Source organism: Nannospalax galili, unplaced genomic scaffold, assembly GCF_000622305.1.
Source record: "Nannospalax galili isolate Female #2095 unplaced genomic scaffold, S.galili_v1.0 scaffold430, whole genome shotgun sequence".
Classification (NCBI taxonomy): Eukaryota; Metazoa; Chordata; class Mammalia; order Rodentia; family Spalacidae; genus Nannospalax; species Nannospalax galili.
The window spans coordinates 1,126,136-1,144,376 of record NW_008328607.1 but is presented as its reverse complement, the minus strand read 5'-3'; the positions used below and the strand labels follow the sequence as shown (position 1 = coordinate 1,144,376).

Genomic DNA, 18,241 nt, shown 5'->3' with positions numbered 1-18,241 from the left:
GCGCAAGAGAGGCATGGGTTGCATGTGGAGGTGAGAAGACAACTTGTGGGCGTTGGTTTTCTCCTTCTACCATGTGGATCCAAGAGGTTGAACTTAAGATTGTCAGGTTTGGTAGCAGGTACTTTACCTTGGCCCTGGGATGGCTTTTTTACAGCTTTCTGAAAACTCATGCTTAGTTTCTGGTTGACTGGTTTTTATTTTATCTTCATGGTATTATTTTAAAGAGTATTCAGTTTGATCTGGAGCGATGGCTCAGTCGTTAAGAGCACTGACTGCTCTTACAGAGGACTGGGGTTTGATTTGCTGCACCCACATGGCAACTAACAACCATCTGTACCTCCAGTTCCAGGAATTCGACGCCTTCTTCTGACATCTACAGGCACTGCATGACAGGCGTGTACCTACCTACAGGCATGCAATACATTCATAAACATAAAATAAAATTAAATATTTTTAAAAAGTGTTCAATTTATCAAGAGGGGAGGGGTACAGAGTAGTTTAGTCTTAAGACTGTATTAATAATAGTCTGAACAGTAAATCTTACAATAACAAGAATTTCACATAAAATTAGGATTCTAATTTCTTGGGTGTATTTTATTTTTATTTTATGTGTATGAGTGTTTTGCTTGTATGTACATAACTGCACCCATGCTGTGCAATGCCTGTGGAAGCCAGAAGAGGGAGTGAGAACTCTTGGAACTGGAGTTAGAGAAGACAGCTATTAGCTGCCATGTAGGAGCTGGGAACCAAACGTAGGTCCTCAGCAAGAGCAACAAGTGCTCTTCACTGCTGAGCCATCTCTCCAGCCCGTCTTGGGTACATTTTAAAGTGAACTGCAGACATCATTACATGCCTCCTTAAACACTTCAGGATCTATTAATCACAGTTCAATACTTGTTTATATATATTTTGAGAATGAAATGGACAAATGTTAAGTGTACCTTCACTGAGTTTTCTAATTCAAATTCCTGTCAGAGTCTTGCCCATTTTTATCACTCCGGTAAGCTTGGCTTGCTCTTCCTTGTCAAATTCTGTATTCCCATTCCAACAACCATCACTATGACTTTTGACAATATATTCATTTCGCACATGGCAGAGCTCCACCTAATCATTAGTATTACTTGCTTATCTCAGACTTTTTCACTCAGCATAATGACTGACTCAGTAACACTGCTGAATTTATTTGTAATTTGCTACACTTTACTGAGCAGTATTTCATTTTATACCAGTCAATATGTGGCCAACATTGGGAACAAAGGCAATTTTCCTAAATACCTGAAGGCTTTTCAGGGAGCAATGAGTTCAGTAATTAACATGTATTCTTTTGCGGGGGGGAGCTTTTAGAGACAGAGTCTCCCTGTAGCCCCAGCTGTCCTGGATTCACCATGGACACCAGGCTGGCCTCCAACTCACAGAGATCCGCCTACTTCTGCCTCCCAAGTGCTGGGATTAAAGGCATGCGCCACCACGCCTGGCCCCATGTATTCTTTTTTTTTAATTTTATTTTGTGTATGAGTGTATTGCCTGCACGTATGTGAGTGCACCTGTGTTGTGCAATGCTGTGGAGGTCAGAAGAGGGCTTTGGATTCCCTTGGAACTGGAGTTAAGGACAGTTTGTAGCTGCCATGTGGGTGCTGAAAATCGAACCTGGGTCCTCTGCAAGAGTAGACAGTGCTCTTAACCGCTGAGCCATCTCTCCAGCCCCAACATGTATTCTTTGAGCTAGAATACTCATTAGTTTTTGAGAGTTAAGAGAGGCTAAAAAAACAAACAAACAAAAAAAAAAACAAAGAAGAAAAAGAAAACTATCAAAGAATATTGACCTTAGTTTATCAATCTAAATGGAATTATATTTTGAAAACATTTCTTCTCATTTATAAATCTTCCCACAAAATATTCCAAACTTGCTTATAATTTTAGAGTTAAGAACTAAGGACTTCAGGTTAGACATGGTGGTGTACATCTTTGATTCCAGCACTCAGGAGGCAGAGGCAGGTGGATCTCGCTGAGATCAAGCCAGCCTGGTCTACAAAGGGAATTCCAAGGCAGCCAGGGCTCCATAGTGACACCTGTCTCAAAAACTCTTCCCTGCCCCTCCCCAACAAAAGAACCACGGAACCTCTGTGAGCTAGTAGGGCTCTTGCTTCTGATCAAGTGCCACCTTATCTCTTAGTAAATGAATTTCTGATACATGACTTAGATAAGAATAAAGGTTGAAAACATTACATGAAAGGCATACAAGGATTTTATAAAAATAAATGCATAGATACAGAGCGCTAAGTAGTTTTCAGGACTGATGTGTAGAAAATGTCTGAGGTAAATGTCTGAGGCAGTTGTAAAAGGAAATAGAAATAAGAAAAGTAAAAAATTAGAACAAAAAGACAAAGAAAAAAAAAAAAAGAGGTCAGCGAAGCATGATGGTTCACGCCTATAATCCCAACACTCAAGAGGCTAAGACAAGAAGATCACAAGTCAGAGGGCAGCCTAGGCTATATAGTGAGATCCTGGCATAGAACAAAACAAAACGTAAAAGAAGAAAAACATTTCTGTTCTCTTACTTACATTGTATGAGGACACTTGCTCAGCCAATCTCTTATCCCTTCCTGATAATACATACTCTTCTTCCTTCTTACTGAGTGATTTCTTTGCTTCTTGTATTTCCTGAAGAAATATAACACATTACATAAGATAAAATGAAAAAGAGATACTATTGTTTTACTTAGACTAAATAACCAGAACTGAAACTAAGCCAGACTGGCTGACTTTCTTCTAGTCAGAAATATTTGACACTTGAGAAAGGATCATTTGTATACCGACCTGCTGGCTCTTGAAAAGAAGAACAATAAAACTAAAACTACCCAGTCAACTAGTGGGAAGAAACCACCAATTTAACTCAGGATGAGTTTTGACCAACAATGACAAAATTTAGTAAAACACCACTTAAAAAGAAATCTATTGTCTATTTTCAAAAAGAGTAAAAAAATAAAAGGTGTACATATTGACAAAAAGAAAAAAACAAGAGGAAAGTGTCATTATTTAAAGATGTTTAAAGATGATATGACTGTCCATGTAGAAAACCCCAAGAACCCTATCAATAAACTAGAATTAATATAAACAAGCACAGTAAAGGTGGATGACACAAAGTCAACATACAGAATGTGCCAGCAATGGACAAATGGAATTTGAATAAAACAAAAATTCCATTTGCAATAACACAAACACAAACACACACACACACACACACACACACACACACACACACGAGGAACCTGGGTACACTTGCAAAAGATTATAATCAGAAAAAGCATTCCAGTAATGATGCTAAAGAATACATTGCCAACCAGATTGAGGAGGCTCACATGAAATGACTGGCTCCCATTATTCTGAAGGCATATTTTAAAATGGCTTTAGCTTAGGAAAATCAAGGAGATCCTCATGTAATTTCTTCCTAAACAATGATCTAAAACAATACATATTTAATAAAATATATAAAGAAACAGGAATAGTGTAGTTCTTGGGTTTTTCCCCATAAAAATTTCCCTACAAAATACATACTTGTTTTTGTAAATACTAAGAGCAAATTGATGTTATGCTACGATGGAAATAAAACCATATCTCTTTAATACTGAGATATTAGACCCAGTGAACACTGGGAGGTAAGGACATAACTAACCTCAATCAATTAACAATTAATGAAGGTGTTTCTTGTCCACCTTGGCAGTAAAATGAAGTTTACTCTACCTGAGATATAGTCATTTTTGAGAAAGGTTCTCCAGGCATGACTTAAATTTCTAGGCTAGCCTACAAGTTTGATTTTCTTTTCAAGAAAATTTAAGACATCTTTTCATGCAGACAGTGTACTATGATATGAAGGCCAGGGAATTTGGAGTTGTAAAGTCAAAATTGGAGTTTTTTGCTTATCGCCTTGCTTATTAGCTCTGAGGTAAACCCAAAAAGCCTCAAAAAGGCTAGTTTCTTCTCTATAAATAAGGTCAATAAGCCCATGTGTTGGAGCTTTCCTTAGGTTTCATATACAGTGTAGCTGGCTGGAATATAGTAAGTAGTGTGGCTTTCCTTCCTCACAACTATTCTTCAGAGGACAATTCTATTTTTCCTTTAGAATCATAACCTTAAATAGTGATGTAGGAGACAGTGCTCTGTAGGAACAAAGGAAAAGGGGCCACGGTGAAAACTGCAGTGGCTCACATATACCATGGTGAGAATAGACTTTTAGAGTTAAAAGGAATGTTAGGTTAAAAGAGAGGCCAGGAACACCAGGAAAGAGAAGCAGAGGAGCTCACAGTGGGGCATGAGATAGCCAAGCAGACCAGATAAGGGGGAAGACAGTACCCCTGGCCAGTGACAGCAGATTGACAGTTCCACCTAAAGGCTTTGAGGGACATATATAAGGCACTGTTGCCCTTTCATAGATCCTTGCTTCTAATGCTGCTAATTGTAATAGACTAAATTGGAAATAAGGATGGCTTCCAACAAGAAGCTTTCACCTAGACTCCCCCCACCTCTGCCCCCAGAGCAAAGAGTTATATATACGAAAACCCAGACCAAATGCAGCTACCTCTTGTTAGCTGTGAGAACAAAGACAGCTTTGTATAATGAATAGCACTTGATACCTGCAGGGTTGGAGGTAGCAACACCAACTTAAGACTAACAGCAGACAGACAACTGAGGTCAACAGCTAACAAAGTAAAAGCCAGAGATGGATGGGTGAAGGCTTTGGCCAATCCTAACTAGATGGGCAGTACATGAATAGTGCATCTCCATGGTGGGGAGGGGCAGGGGGATATGCATAGAGTGTGTGAACTCTCTACTGTCTGCCTATTGATAACCCAGAGAACTAACCAATGTCATAGTATAGTAATTACCTCAGCCCTTGTCCAGTCTCTACCATAGACCTAGAAATACCCTAGACAATGAAGATCGATGTCTGCTTTCCTCTGTTGGAAATCCCTTCCACTCTCAGTTTCATGTTTCCTCAATTTCTCGCAGTTCTATAACCCTCTTAATAAAGCATGCTTCCACTTTGCATGCTAGCACCAGGGTCTGTGTCTAATCTTCACTGGCATGAGACAATGAACTCAGAGCCACTGTCCCAGGTTGATCTTGGGTGATGATGAGTACCCAGCACCCTAAGTCCTTGGGTTATGTACAACTGGGCTGAGAAACGGCCTGTGGCTCTCAAAATCCTGCATCAGTAGTACTCTTAAATAATTTTCCCTTGAATCTTTGCAAGATCAAGCCAAACTGGACAGAACACACGAATAAAACAAACAAACAAATCAACATTCTCACCTTAGCTTTCCTTTCCCTGTCAGCTGGAGTATCTGTCCAGACTGACCGATCTCCAGATTTGTCATCAGCTCTCCTCTTAAAGGTTCTTGGTCCAAGACCAAAGTCTTTCATTTCTGGAGGGAGCTCAGTCATCCATGACTCTCTCATAATTGGTTTAGATGAGTCCTTTACAAGAAGTAAAAAGTTAAAAAGAAAGTAGAGGTCAGGATGGTGGTGCAGGCCTTTAATATCAGCATTCAAGAGGTAGAGGCAGGAAGATCTCTATGAGTTCAAGGCCTGGTCTACCCAGTGAGACCCTGTCTCAAAAAAAACCAAAAAACCAAAAAAACATATCTCCCTCCCCACTGACCCATACCACCACACACATAAATTTTACGAACAATTACATTTTTCAATTGAAGTTTTAAATTTACTTAAGACCAATAGAAAAGACCGATAATCTTATCATATACATTTGCCATACATGTTACAAATATCCTCATCCAGTTTGTTATTTTTGGGGGGGGGGGGCTGCTTTTTGAGACAGGATCTTCCTGTAGCCCCAGATCCACCTGCCTGTGCCTCCAGAGTGCTTAAAGGCATGCACGACCATGTCCATCCAGTTTGTTATTCTTTGATTATCTTCTGTCATACAGAATGTATTTTTTTGTTTACTTGTTTTTGAGACAGTGTCTCATATGGCTCAGGTTGGCCACAAACTCACTATGTAGCTGAGAATGACCTTGTAGTTTTGATCATCCTGCCTCTATCTCTTGAATGTTGGTATTACAGGTATGAGCCACAATGCCAGGTTTATGCAGTGTTGGGTTTGAACCCAGGACTTTGTGCACACTAGGCACCAACTGAGCTACATCCTTAGTTCCAGAATATTTTCAGCAGACAAATTTACCAGTATTTTCCTTTGCAGTTTAGTTTAGAGTATATAGCTGTGCTGGATAGCTTTAGTGTCAACTTGAAACCTGGGTTGAGGGAGCCTCAATTGGGGAATTGCCTTCATTGGACTGGCCTGTGGCCAAGTCCATGGGGCACCTTCTTGATTGTTGAGTGATGTGGGAGGGCCCAGCCCACAGTGGGTGGTGCCACCCCTGGGCAGGTGGGCCTGTGTTGCATAAGAAAGCAGGCTGAGCAGGGGTCAGGGGAGCAAGTCAGTAAGCAGCATTCCTCCATGGCCTGTGCTCCAGCTCCTGCCTCCAGGTTCCTGCCTGAGCTCCTACCTTCGGCTCCCTAATGAACTGTGACCCAGGAGATATAAGCTGAATAACCCTTTCCTCCCCAAGTTGGTAGTGGTCAGAGTGTTTTGTCACAGCAATGGAGAAACAAACTGGGATAATAGCTCTTATATTATATATGAGTGCATATATGTAAGGATTTAAATATATTGTTTAATATATTTAATATATTTTTTCTGAGACAGGGTGTTGCTATGTAGATCTGGTGTTCCAAAGCTCACCATGTAGATCAGCCTGGATTGAATTGTGGTGATCCTCCTGCCTCTGCCTCTTGAGTATTGGGCCTGCTGGTGTGTGCCATGATGCCTGGCTTAGAATTTTAATCTATATAGTTTATTTGTTAAAGTGTTAAAACTTACTTCATCTCCTCTTGTCAATTTTTCTTTCATTCTCTGGGCCCTTTTCTCAAACTCTGTTGTTATGCTATAGTTAACGGGTCCTTTTGCAGGCATTGGTCCAACAATATCCTCATCTTCACTGCTACCCATTTCCTTTGAAAACAAGACAATATTCTTAAGAAGAGACCAACATGTTACTGAAAATAATCTTAAATTTAACTGAAGTGGGATATCCATAAATAATAAAATATAAAATATACTGCTAGTCCATCACTGAACAATGAACTTCACCTTACTTTCCTCAGAGACAACAAATGCTTGGCACTATAGACCTGAATATATGATTCATATTCTCTCTGTTCTCTCCTCCACCCCAACCTGTGTGTGTGCTGGGGAAGAACCCAGGCCTTGTACATGTTAGGCAAAGACTCTACCATTGAGTTACCTCTCCAGCTTTTTAAAAAATCTTTTTCTGGTGGACACACACAGGGCCTTAGAATTCTGTTCAACATGGTGTTCCTGGTACTTAACTACCAATTGGTCAGAGATGATACATTTGAAACCTACTTTATTCTTGGTACATAAAAGGTTCTGTAGGCAGCTAGATATGGCTTGGTGATTAAAGAGCACTGGCTGCTCTTGCAGAGGACCCAGGTTCGGTTCCTAGCATCCACATGGCAGCTAACAACCATCTGTAACTCCAGATCCAAGGGAAATCTGATGCCCTCTTCTGGTCTCCACAGGCATTGCATGCATGTAGTGCTCTTACATGTAGGCAAAACACTCATACACATAAAATAAAAACAAATAGGGTCTGGAGAGATGGCTCAGCAGTTAAGAGCACTGGTTGTTCTTTCAGAAGACTCAGGTTCAAATCCCAGCACCCACTGTCTATAACTCCAGTTCTAGGGGAATCTGACACTTTCCTCTGTCCTCCGCAGGCACTGCACACACAGGTGCACCTAACACACATGCAGATATAACACTCATACACATAAAATAAAAATATAAAAAAATTTAAAACAAAAATTAAAAAAAAGCGATTTTAAAGGGTCTTTGGAATAAGGCATGTGAATCAGGGCATTACTGTCAGTCTTTATGAAACAAATACTGTGCAAAACACTGACCCAAATGAGTTAATCCAGTTTCCAAAGTAGCTCACTCATTGCAAAGATAAAATAGTACACTGTAATATCTGAATTTAATTTGTTCTGAAGTCATTTTGATGAACAGCTTCGATGTATGATTCTGTGTTAGATGCTGTAATGTGCTAAGGCTAGAGGCTGTCCTTGTCCTCCAGCAGATTTATTATGGTGAATACAGCGTGCTTGTCCTTCGGCTCTGACAGCTTCTTCACCTTGTCTTTTTAAACTAGCAGGATATGGAATTCATTTGCATGTCTTTCATTTTCCCCTTGAACCACCCAATGGTAACTTTCTATCTGTGGTTGTTGTCTTTGAACTCATACAAATGCTATTTTTCCAAACAATCAGACTATATTGTCTCTGATCCTGTGGCTTGCTCATGTATGGACTTTTTAAAATGCCACATTTGATTCTTACAATAAAACTGACAAATGATATTCTTTCCAAGGAAATGCAGCTTGAAATAAATATACTAAAAAGAAATAACGTCTGAAGTTTTAAAACTAGTATACAAGAATAAATATTTCAGAGCTAAAGCCAGTATTTTTTTGTATTTTTGACAAAACTCTTTCTATTCTCTTCTTAAATTTATATGATAATGATTTCACTTTAAGGGTTTATAGCTTATCTCTACAACAGTAAACTCTTTGATGTCACAAACATCTTTAAAAATAAAAAAAATTATGCTGGGTGTGGTGGTGCACGCCTTTAATCCCAGCACTCGGGAGGCAGAGGCAGGTGGATTTCTGTGAGTTCATGGCCAGCCTGGTCATTATATATTTTATATTAGCTTACTTCAGGCCACAAATATTTGTATCTGTAGGAAATTACAAACACATATAATTTAATACTCATGGGCCAGTATGATAGCTCAGCAGGTAAAGGCATTTGCTGTGCAAATCTGGCAACTTGAGTTTGATCCCTGGAACCCACATTAAGGTAGAAAGAGAGAACTGACTCTGCAGAGTTGTCCTCTGACCTCATATGCATGCTCTGGCACACACACACACACACACACACACACACACACACACACACACACTTTTTTTTTTTTTTCTTTTTGAGACCTCTGTAGCCCCAGCTGGCTTGGAACTTGCTATGTAGGCCAGGGTGGCCTTGAACTCACAGAGATCTGCCTGCCTCTGCCTCCTGAGTGCTGGGCTGAGTGCTACCTCACCTGGCTAGGTTATAATGAACTTTTAAAGCTGTAAGAAACTTTAGTGTTTGATGGCAGGATAGGCTAATACCATTTTTGACTTCTATCTAGTAAGAGATAGTTTCACGGTAAAATTCCAGCACATTTCAATTAGTCATTTTATTTGGGGGGGGGCGGGGGAGACAGGGCCTTCTGTAGCCCCAGCTGGCCTGGAACTCACTATGTAGACAAGGCTGGCCTCAATCAGCCTGTCTCTGCCTCCTCAGTCCTGGGATTAAAGGTGTGTGCCACCACAATAGGCTCATTGATATTTTTAGAAATAAAGATCTAGGAAGAGAATCTCAATGAGGAGCTATCTAAATCAGGTTGGTCAGTGGGGGTTATCTGATTAAGGTAATTGAGACTGGAAGACCTGCCCACTGTGAGCAGCACCATCCTCTAGGCAGGAGATCCTGATCTGTATGAGTGAAGAAAGCAAGCTGAGCACAGGCATGCAAGCATTGATTTGCTGCTTTCTGCTCTTGACTGTGGACATAATGTGACAAGTTGCTTCAAGCTCCTGCAACACTGATTTCTCTGTTGCAATGAACTATGACTTAGAGGACCTTTTTTTTTTTTTGAGACAGGGTTTCCCTGTAGCCCCAGCTGGCCTGGTACTCACTATGTAGACCAGGCTGGCCTTGAACTCACAGAGATCCACCTGCCTCTGCCTCCCAAGTAGCCTCTGCCTCCCAAGTACTGGGACTAAAGGTGTATGCCACCATGCCAAGCCCTAAATTGCTCTTATCAGGGCATTTTTATCACAGCACCAGAAATGAAACCAAGTCACCATCAAGGAAATTGTATAACCTATTCGCTAACTAAGTAGGTTCAGACAAAGTTCCATTTTGAGTTGGGTTTTCGGTATTTGCAGCTGAGAGCATTCTAGATGATAAACTACCTTTCAGGGATGTTTGGATTAGAATAAGTTTCTGCTGCTTGTGTTTTGCAGTGCCTGGTTCTAGCAAGTGTTCAACAAACAATAACCATTGTATTATCCTGTCTTTCTTATTTGGGGACAAATATTGTGAATGAGAGACTGAGATGCTCTTCTCTGATAAGAGAAAATCTGAACATTGAGGGGAAAAGTGCCTTTGCCTTTTGTAATAAGTTTAAAAAATTTTTATAAAGCAAACAGTTAAGTCCCAAGAGTACCTTAGAAATGTATACCCTCAGAAAAAAAAAAAAGGGGGGGGAATGTACACCCTCTCTCATCCCTGCCCAAGGCATCCCACACCTTTTGCTCAGAAGTTAGAGGATACAGAGTACAGACCACTTAGGAAATGATAAATCTAACTGTTCTCTCTCCACTCTAACCAAACTGGATGTTGTAACCCTAACTGTCCTGTCTACTCTAACTCTGCCTTCACATAAGCAACATGTACTCTCAGAACAAGGTTCTCTGGCCTCTGCTGAGTCTCTCTAACTCATCAACCTTCATTAGAAGCATTTTCTTGGAGCAAAAGATCTTATTTCTTCACATTAGTTTAGAGTCTTACCTTGGTTCAAACTGTAACTGTCTTGCCTTTTGACTTATTCATAATGTTAACATTTCCTTAACATACATAGTCATCATACCTAGTAGAAAGGCAAGGGCCATCTATGTCTAACTTATTCATTCAACAAATACTTCTAATACCACAAAGGCACTGGTGATAAGACAAACATTTCTATCCTCATGGACCCACATTCTAGTGGAAAGAGGTCAACAATAACAAAAAGCAGAAAAATTAGTATCTCTGATGGTGACAAGTATGGAGAAAGTTAAAGAGGGAAGGGGAGAACACAAAGGGAAAGAGGGAGAGCAGCAAATTTAAAGGAGGAGGCCAGCCAGGACTTCACTGGGAAGGTTCTATTCCAGGAGAACGCAACAGGCAGCCTTGCATGGTGGCCCAGGCCCGCAGCTCTAGCACTAGGAGGAAAGCTGTGATACTGGAATGGAGTTTAAGGGCAGCTTGACTACTGAGCAAGGGCTGAAAAGAAAAAAGAACCAAAATAGATAAACCTCTGAAGATTTTGGAGGCCAGCCACAAAGATATGGAGAAGCTATCTATGTGTATTGGAGCAAGCCTTTTTAAGAGGCAGAGGCATGCAAATCTCTGAGGCCAGTCTGGTCTACATAGTAGCAAGTTCAAGGCCAGTTGGGGCTATAGGGAGACCTTGTCTCAAAAAGACCTGGATGAGTATAAATACTTAGGAGTAGAAGTACACTTCATAGTACACTTCAGGTATACAGTACACTTCAGGGATCAGTAAGGAGCCCAGCATGGTCACAACAGAGCAAAAGATAAAATCAGAGTGCTAAAGGAGGCCAGGCTGGATATGGGCCTATAAAGACTCTGGCTTGGAGCATGAGATACAGAATGGACAGATTTATTTCTGTGACTATGTGCTTAACACATTGTACACATTCCAAAAACACTTGAAAGAGTAAATAACTCTAAAGTTATACATTTTTAAAAAGATGGGGTCAAACCCCTCTTCTGTCTTAGTCTTCTGAGAGCTGGGATGATAGGCATATCCCACCACACCTGCAGCCTGTAGGTAAAGCTCACGATATGACCACTGTACTATATTTCCATTCAGCAATGTCAATGTGATTGATGAATTCTTAATGGAGATGAGTGGAAGTTTCTTGACTACCTGAACAGGAAGAGACTGCAGCATTAGAGACTGTATATATGACTTAAAGTTATAAGGACCAGATTTGAGCCATGGCTTTGAGAAGTACGAATTTGTAGACTTGGGTAAGCTACTCAACTTTTTTGGTCTTACACATTTGTAAGATACAAATAACACCTATTTTATGAGACTGTAGAAAAGATGAAAATAAGACCACATATGGAGAACATGTATTACAAATCTCAGCTATACTTAAGGACAAAACAGCTTCATATTGTACCACAAAACCATCTGATGTATCTTTTATAAAAAACAGTTATCTACCAGTGCATCTGTTATATACCAGAGCACAGTAGGAGAGAGTTAACTTCAAGGTCCCAACTGACATTAAAAACAAAACAAAACTCTCTTCTCTCTTCCAGATCAAATCCCAACAAGTCCCTTAACTTTTCATCATGTCCCATTTTTCTAACACTTTAAACCCACCCTTCAAGGATAAGAAACATGAACTGACACTACCTGTCTATCTTGTTTTTCTACGAGAATATCAGGTGTGAGAACAGCCTTTACTTCATCACACAGAGCTGAATTGAACTGTGCTCAGACTCTCATATTCACAGTCTCATATTTCACAGGTGCTACATGACTGTAGTCACTATGCTACTTAAGTGCTGAGTTTGTTACATCTTATTCTTTAAGTGAAAACTTTCCAAACCTCAGAGTTGAAGTGTGCTGACACTTGGCCTGGGTCCTCTCTGCCTTTGTCACTTTTCTGTGTAGATTTAATGAAACCAGGTGGCAATGCAGGACCTATTATAGGCCTGGAAAACAAAATGTACTTTTATCATTCTCCCTTGACTTTTAAAGTTTTTTCAGAATAAAACTTCACAATCATAAGAAAATCAGATAATAACAAATGTTGAAAATAAGAATTTTATGTAACATTATTTTTACTAGTATTAATATTTTTCTACTAGATGTTTAAAAAATTTAATTTTTGAATCTTTAATTTTCATTTTTTAAAACACTATTTTTATTTATTATCACTTTTGTAGGTTTTTTTAAAATCATTTTTGTGTTTGTGGGTGCAGGCATGTATGCCACATCATGCATGTGAGCATCAGAGGGCAACTTTTGGGAGTCAGTTCTCTTTCTGCTGTGGGATTGGGGATTAAACTCAGGTCATTAGGTTTTTAGAACAAGTTCCTTTAACTGTTGAGCCATCATGCTGGCTCTCAATTTCTTAGTCAATTAGATACTAAACTCAAATTTTTCAATCTTTTTGACATGGGTGTACTTATAACAGTTTTTCTATTTTATGCTTTAGCTTTTATTCTGTTTTGATATTTGCTGTTCACTGAAAAACCTTTGGGCATTATAATTAGAGTCAGATCTACTTAAGCAGAAAGTTCACTCTTCTAAGGATATCAGTAACAGGTACATACAACAAATGCCATAACTGATGGTACTGCACCACAGCAGAATACAAACCCACACACTGTCCTTGTTAATGATCAAGTAATCACAGGACAGAAACACACAGAAGAATGCAGCTAGTTCATTGAGATCCACAGAGGGAGCAGAAGGTGCTATGCTCACCACATTTCTTCTGGTGTACACTTCTATTTCCTTAAACAACCAGTTACTATAAGCTACCATACTTTGGACAAAATTAGTGATCAAGGTCAACATACCAGCAAGTAGCTAACTGGAGTTTAAGCCCTGGATTCTGTGATGTCAACCATCTCTTGTATGGGATCTTGCATATTTGCATATATGGCAATATGTATTATATTAGTAAATTGTCATGTGCTGTTTAAGCTCACTGAAAAGCTAGCACTACTTCAGACCCAAGAATGTTTGCATTTGAGACCCCTTCTCTGGGGGACAGCACCCCCTCTCCCCCTCCTCCCCCAGTCCTGTGAGAAGGGGAAACAAAAACATCAAAATAGCCCAAGAATAAAAATACCATGTCCTTGAGAACAGAAAGAGAATAAATCATTTGTGTATGAACACTGTGTCCTTGAGCACAGCTGGTAGGCTAACTCACTCCCAGGCACCTTCCCAAAGCTTCAGACTTTGTTTATCCCATAATATAAAATGCCTGTGGTGGGAACAGTTAATTGGAAGTCTCACCCAGGAGACCCTCTGCCTGGGACCCTCCTTGTCCTTCAGGGACTCAAGATGACTGCTTTTTCCAGGGATTCTCCAGTCATTCCTGCTGGATGATGTGTCTGACCTGAAGTTCTATTGTCTGTCTTCTGCTTACTATTTTAGTCTCTTACTATTGCTTGCTATATTCACTCATTCAAAACTGAAAAACAGCAATCACGGATCATTATCTGGATAAAACAATATAGTATTATGAATTTTAAAGACTGGATAAAACTACGCATTATCACCTTGGAGGAGAATCATCCTGCTTTTTAAATCCAGGAGGAAGGGCTGGTCCAAAGAACCCATCATCATCATCATCATCATCATCATCGGTGTCTGGATTTCGCCTCTGCTTTCTAAAAACAAAGTAGCATAACTTATGTTAAACATATGCTAAAAATTTTTACAAGGACTGGAGAGATGGCTCAGTGGTTAAGAGCACTGGCTGCTCTTTGCAGAGGACCCAGGTTTGGTTCCCAGCACATACATGGTGGCTAACAACCACTTGTAACTCCAGTTACAGGGGATTTGATGCTCTCTTCTGGCCTCCATGGGCATTGCATGCTACGGGTGCACTTGTACACATGCAGGCAAAATACTCATATACATAAAATAAAAATAAATTTTAAAAATTAAAGCTGGGTGTGGTGGCCCACACCTTTAATCTTAGCACTCCAGAGACAGTGGCAGGTGAACCTCTGTGAGATCATGGTCAGCATGGTCTATAGAGTGAGTTCTGGGCCAGCTGGGGCTACAGGGAGACCCTGCCTCAACCCCCCACCCAACTTCCAAAACAAAATAAATTTTCTTACAAAAGAAAAAATTTAATTTTTAAAGAAAGCATTAAGTAGGTATAAGACACTGAAACAATTAATTTGTCAAATTAAAAAAAAAAGGATGCTACAACAGTTCTTAATCCTTTCCTGGAATTTATCTTTGGCGTAAAATAGAGCTTGGTTACTCTACTTACAGCAGTATTAGATCAGTATTCTATATACCTTATATAGAATTCAAGATTCCACTAAGTCAAAATTTGAATAGTCTTCTCAGATATTTCTTAATGAAATATTTAGCTTTTATTCTCATTTTAAAAAGCATTATAACGGGCTATAGAGATGGCTCAGTGGTTAAGAGCACTGGTCGCTCTTGCAGAAGACCCAAGTTTGAATCCTAGCACCTACATGGTGACTAACAACTGTCCTTAACTCCAGTTCCAGGGGGTCCAATGCCCTCTTCTGGCTTCCATGGGCTCTATATGATGCGGTTGCACTTATATACATGCAGGCAAAAGACTCATACACATTAAATAAATAAAAAGCTTAAAAAATTTTAAAAAGCATTATAAATTGCTTTTTCTGTCTCATAATCTATGAAAGGCATCAAGAAAATCTGTTACTTCTATCTGTGTAGCAGCTGTGATCTCCACACACCCCCAGAGAGTGCCGGGTTCTAGCCTCCCTCTGGCATAGGGGCTGAGAACCCAGGGGACTGCCTGAGAGCACCCAGATCCTGCTTCCACTGGTAGTGAGCTTCCCCTAATTCTGCAATACCCATCCCCCTTCCTGGGATTTTTGTGAGGCCCATCCCAAGGCCCCAGGGCAGACCTGGCTTTGGTAGGCTAAGGCTGAGATCCTAGCAGACAGCCTGAGAGGGTGGGCTCTGACCTCCATCCAGCTGTGATCTCAGCACACAGAGAGTGCCGGGTTCTGGCCTCTCTCTGGCATAGGGGCTGAGAATACAGGAGACCAACCGAAAGTCCCAAAATTGCCACCCCATCCCCTTTTAGGGAATTTCCCAAATTTTCTCTGAGTTTTTGCTAATAGGGGTCTAAATCTTAGAAAGAAGCCTGAGTATGTGATTGGAACCTGACTTGTGCTTCTGTGTGTGCTCCTGAATAGCTGATCTGAAGCCATCAGTTCCCTCCAAAATAAAACCTGAGAGAACCTGAAACCTGTACCAACCAGCTTTACATAACCAATAAGGAAAGGACCTAGGCACCCCAATAATACAAACAGAAGCATACTTCAACTTAATTCTCATATCAGAATCATAAACAACAAAAGAAATTCACATGCCAAAAACCACAACGAAAGAATAATAAAATGGAAAGCTGAAACACTATGTCCTCACCAAACTCCACCAGTCCTGTAGAAGAGTTCTACAAGGAGAGCCTCCTAGAGATAACCCAAGACACTGAATTTAAAAGAACAATCATAAACATGATCAAGGAATCCAAAGAATTTAAAGAACACATGAACAAACAAATCAAAAAACTAAAAGAAGATAGGGATAAACTTCTGAATGAATTCACAAAAGAGATAGAAACATTGAAGAAAACTCAGGTAGAAATGAAGGAAGTGCAAAACTCAATGAGCCAACTTGAAACAATAGGGGCAAGCCTCCACAACAAGGGAATGCCTCACCACTAGAATGAATGAAATGGAAAACAGAATATCAACACTGGAGGATAGGGTTGAAGAATTGGACCACTCAAGCAAACATGGAATGAATGAAATATGCAAGAGATGTGGGACACCATGAAAAGACCAGATCTACAGATCATAGGCATAGAGAAAAGAGAAGAATTTCAGGTTAATGGTATTGACCAGATCTTAAACAGGATTGTAGAAGAGAATTTCCTAAAATTAAGGAAAGACATCCCCATACAAATACAAGAAACACATAGAACACCAAAGAGATGGGATCAGAAAAGAGACTTCCCATGACATAGTAAAAACACTAAATGTATAGAACAAAGAGAGAATACTGAAAGCAACAAAAGAAAAACTACAAGTAATATACAAAGGAAAGCCCATCAGAATTACGGCTGATTTATCAATGCAAACTATGAGAGCCAGAAGAGCCTGGCCCAAGCTATTTCCAGTTCTACATGACAATAAATGTCAGCCCAGAGTACTTTACCCAGCAAAAAATGTCTATTATAGTTGAGGGAGAAAGAAAAATCTTCCATGACACAAAAAGCCTGAAAGAATACATGTCCATAAAACCAGCCCTTCAATGAACACATGAAGCAATACAAAGAGAGGAGAAAGTAACAACTATACACAAGGGGCAATGAACCCGGATCCTCTGCAACAGCAGTCAGTGCCCTTAACTGCTGAGCCATCTCTCCAGCCCCTACATCTTTCAATAATAACATTAAATATCAATGGACTGAACTCCCCAGTCAAAAGACACAGGCTAAGTGAATGGTTTAAGAAAAAAATCCATCTCTTTACCATCTGCAAGAAACCCATCTCACCTTCAAGGACAGGCACTACTTTAAGGAAAAAGGATGGAAAAGAATATTCCAAGCCCACGGCACTAAGAAACAAGCAGGAGTTGCAGTTCTAATATCTGAGTTAGACAGGTCAACTGGACAAAGAATAAACAGAGAGATGTCTGAATTAAATGATACCATACATCAAATGGACCTAACACACATCTTCTGAATATTCCACCTAAGCACCAAAGAACACACTTTCTACTCAGCACCCCAGGGAACTTTTTCAAAAATTGGCCACACACTAGGGCACAAAACAAACCTCAATAAATACAAAAAATTGAAATAATTCCATGCATTCTATCGGACCACAATGCAATAAAGCTCAAAATCAACACTGGAGAAAGCCCTAGTCACTACACAAACCCATGGTGATTGAACAACACATTCCTAAACAATGAGTGGGTCAAAGGAGAAAGTACGAAAGAAATAAAAGAATTCCTGGAATTCAATGGAAAGGACAATAAAATACAACACAACCTCTGGGACACATTAAAAGCAGTCCTAAGAGGGAAGTTTAAAGCTCTAAGTGCCTATATTAAAAAATTAGAAAGAGCACAAATAAATGACCTAACACTGCAACTCAAGAAGCTGTAAAGGCAAGAACAAATGAAACCCAAACCCAGCAGAAGAGAAGTAACAAAAATCAGAGCAGAAATTAATGAAATAAGAACAAAGTAAATAATACAAAGAATCAATGAATCAAAGAGCTGGTTCTTTGAAAGCCTAAACAAGATAGACAAACCTTTAGCCCAGTTAACCAAAAGAAAAAAAGAGCAAATCCAAATCAACAAATTCAGAGATGAAAGGGGAAACATCACAATAGATATCCAAAAGATCCAGACCATTATAAGGGAATATTTTAAAAATCTATATGCTACTAAATTTGAAAATATAAAAGAAATGGATGGATATCTAAAATTATGGGAACCACCAAAGTACACAAAGAAGAGATCAACAGG

At 39.7% G+C, this 18,241-nt stretch overlaps 1 protein-coding gene across 2 annotated transcripts in view; it reads right to left on the bottom strand.

Moving 5' to 3' along the window:
• The window catches only part of Gpalpp1 (GPALPP motifs containing 1), a 42,257-nt gene that overhangs the window by 9,644 nt on the left and 14,372 nt on the right, over positions 1 to 18,241 (bottom strand). For both annotated transcript variants that reach the window (XM_008827701.2, XM_008827687.2), the window contains exons 3-7: positions 14,242 to 14,352; positions 12,555 to 12,660; positions 6,899 to 7,030; positions 5,311 to 5,475; positions 2,563 to 2,661 (exon numbers count right to left, since the gene is read on the bottom strand). In XM_008827701.2, coding sequence (XP_008825923.1) covers positions 2,563 to 2,661; positions 5,311 to 5,475; positions 6,899 to 7,030; positions 12,555 to 12,660; positions 14,242 to 14,352 — 613 coding nt within the window. The remainder of the gene's footprint in view (positions 1 to 2,562; positions 2,662 to 5,310; positions 5,476 to 6,898; positions 7,031 to 12,554; positions 12,661 to 14,241; positions 14,353 to 18,241) is intronic.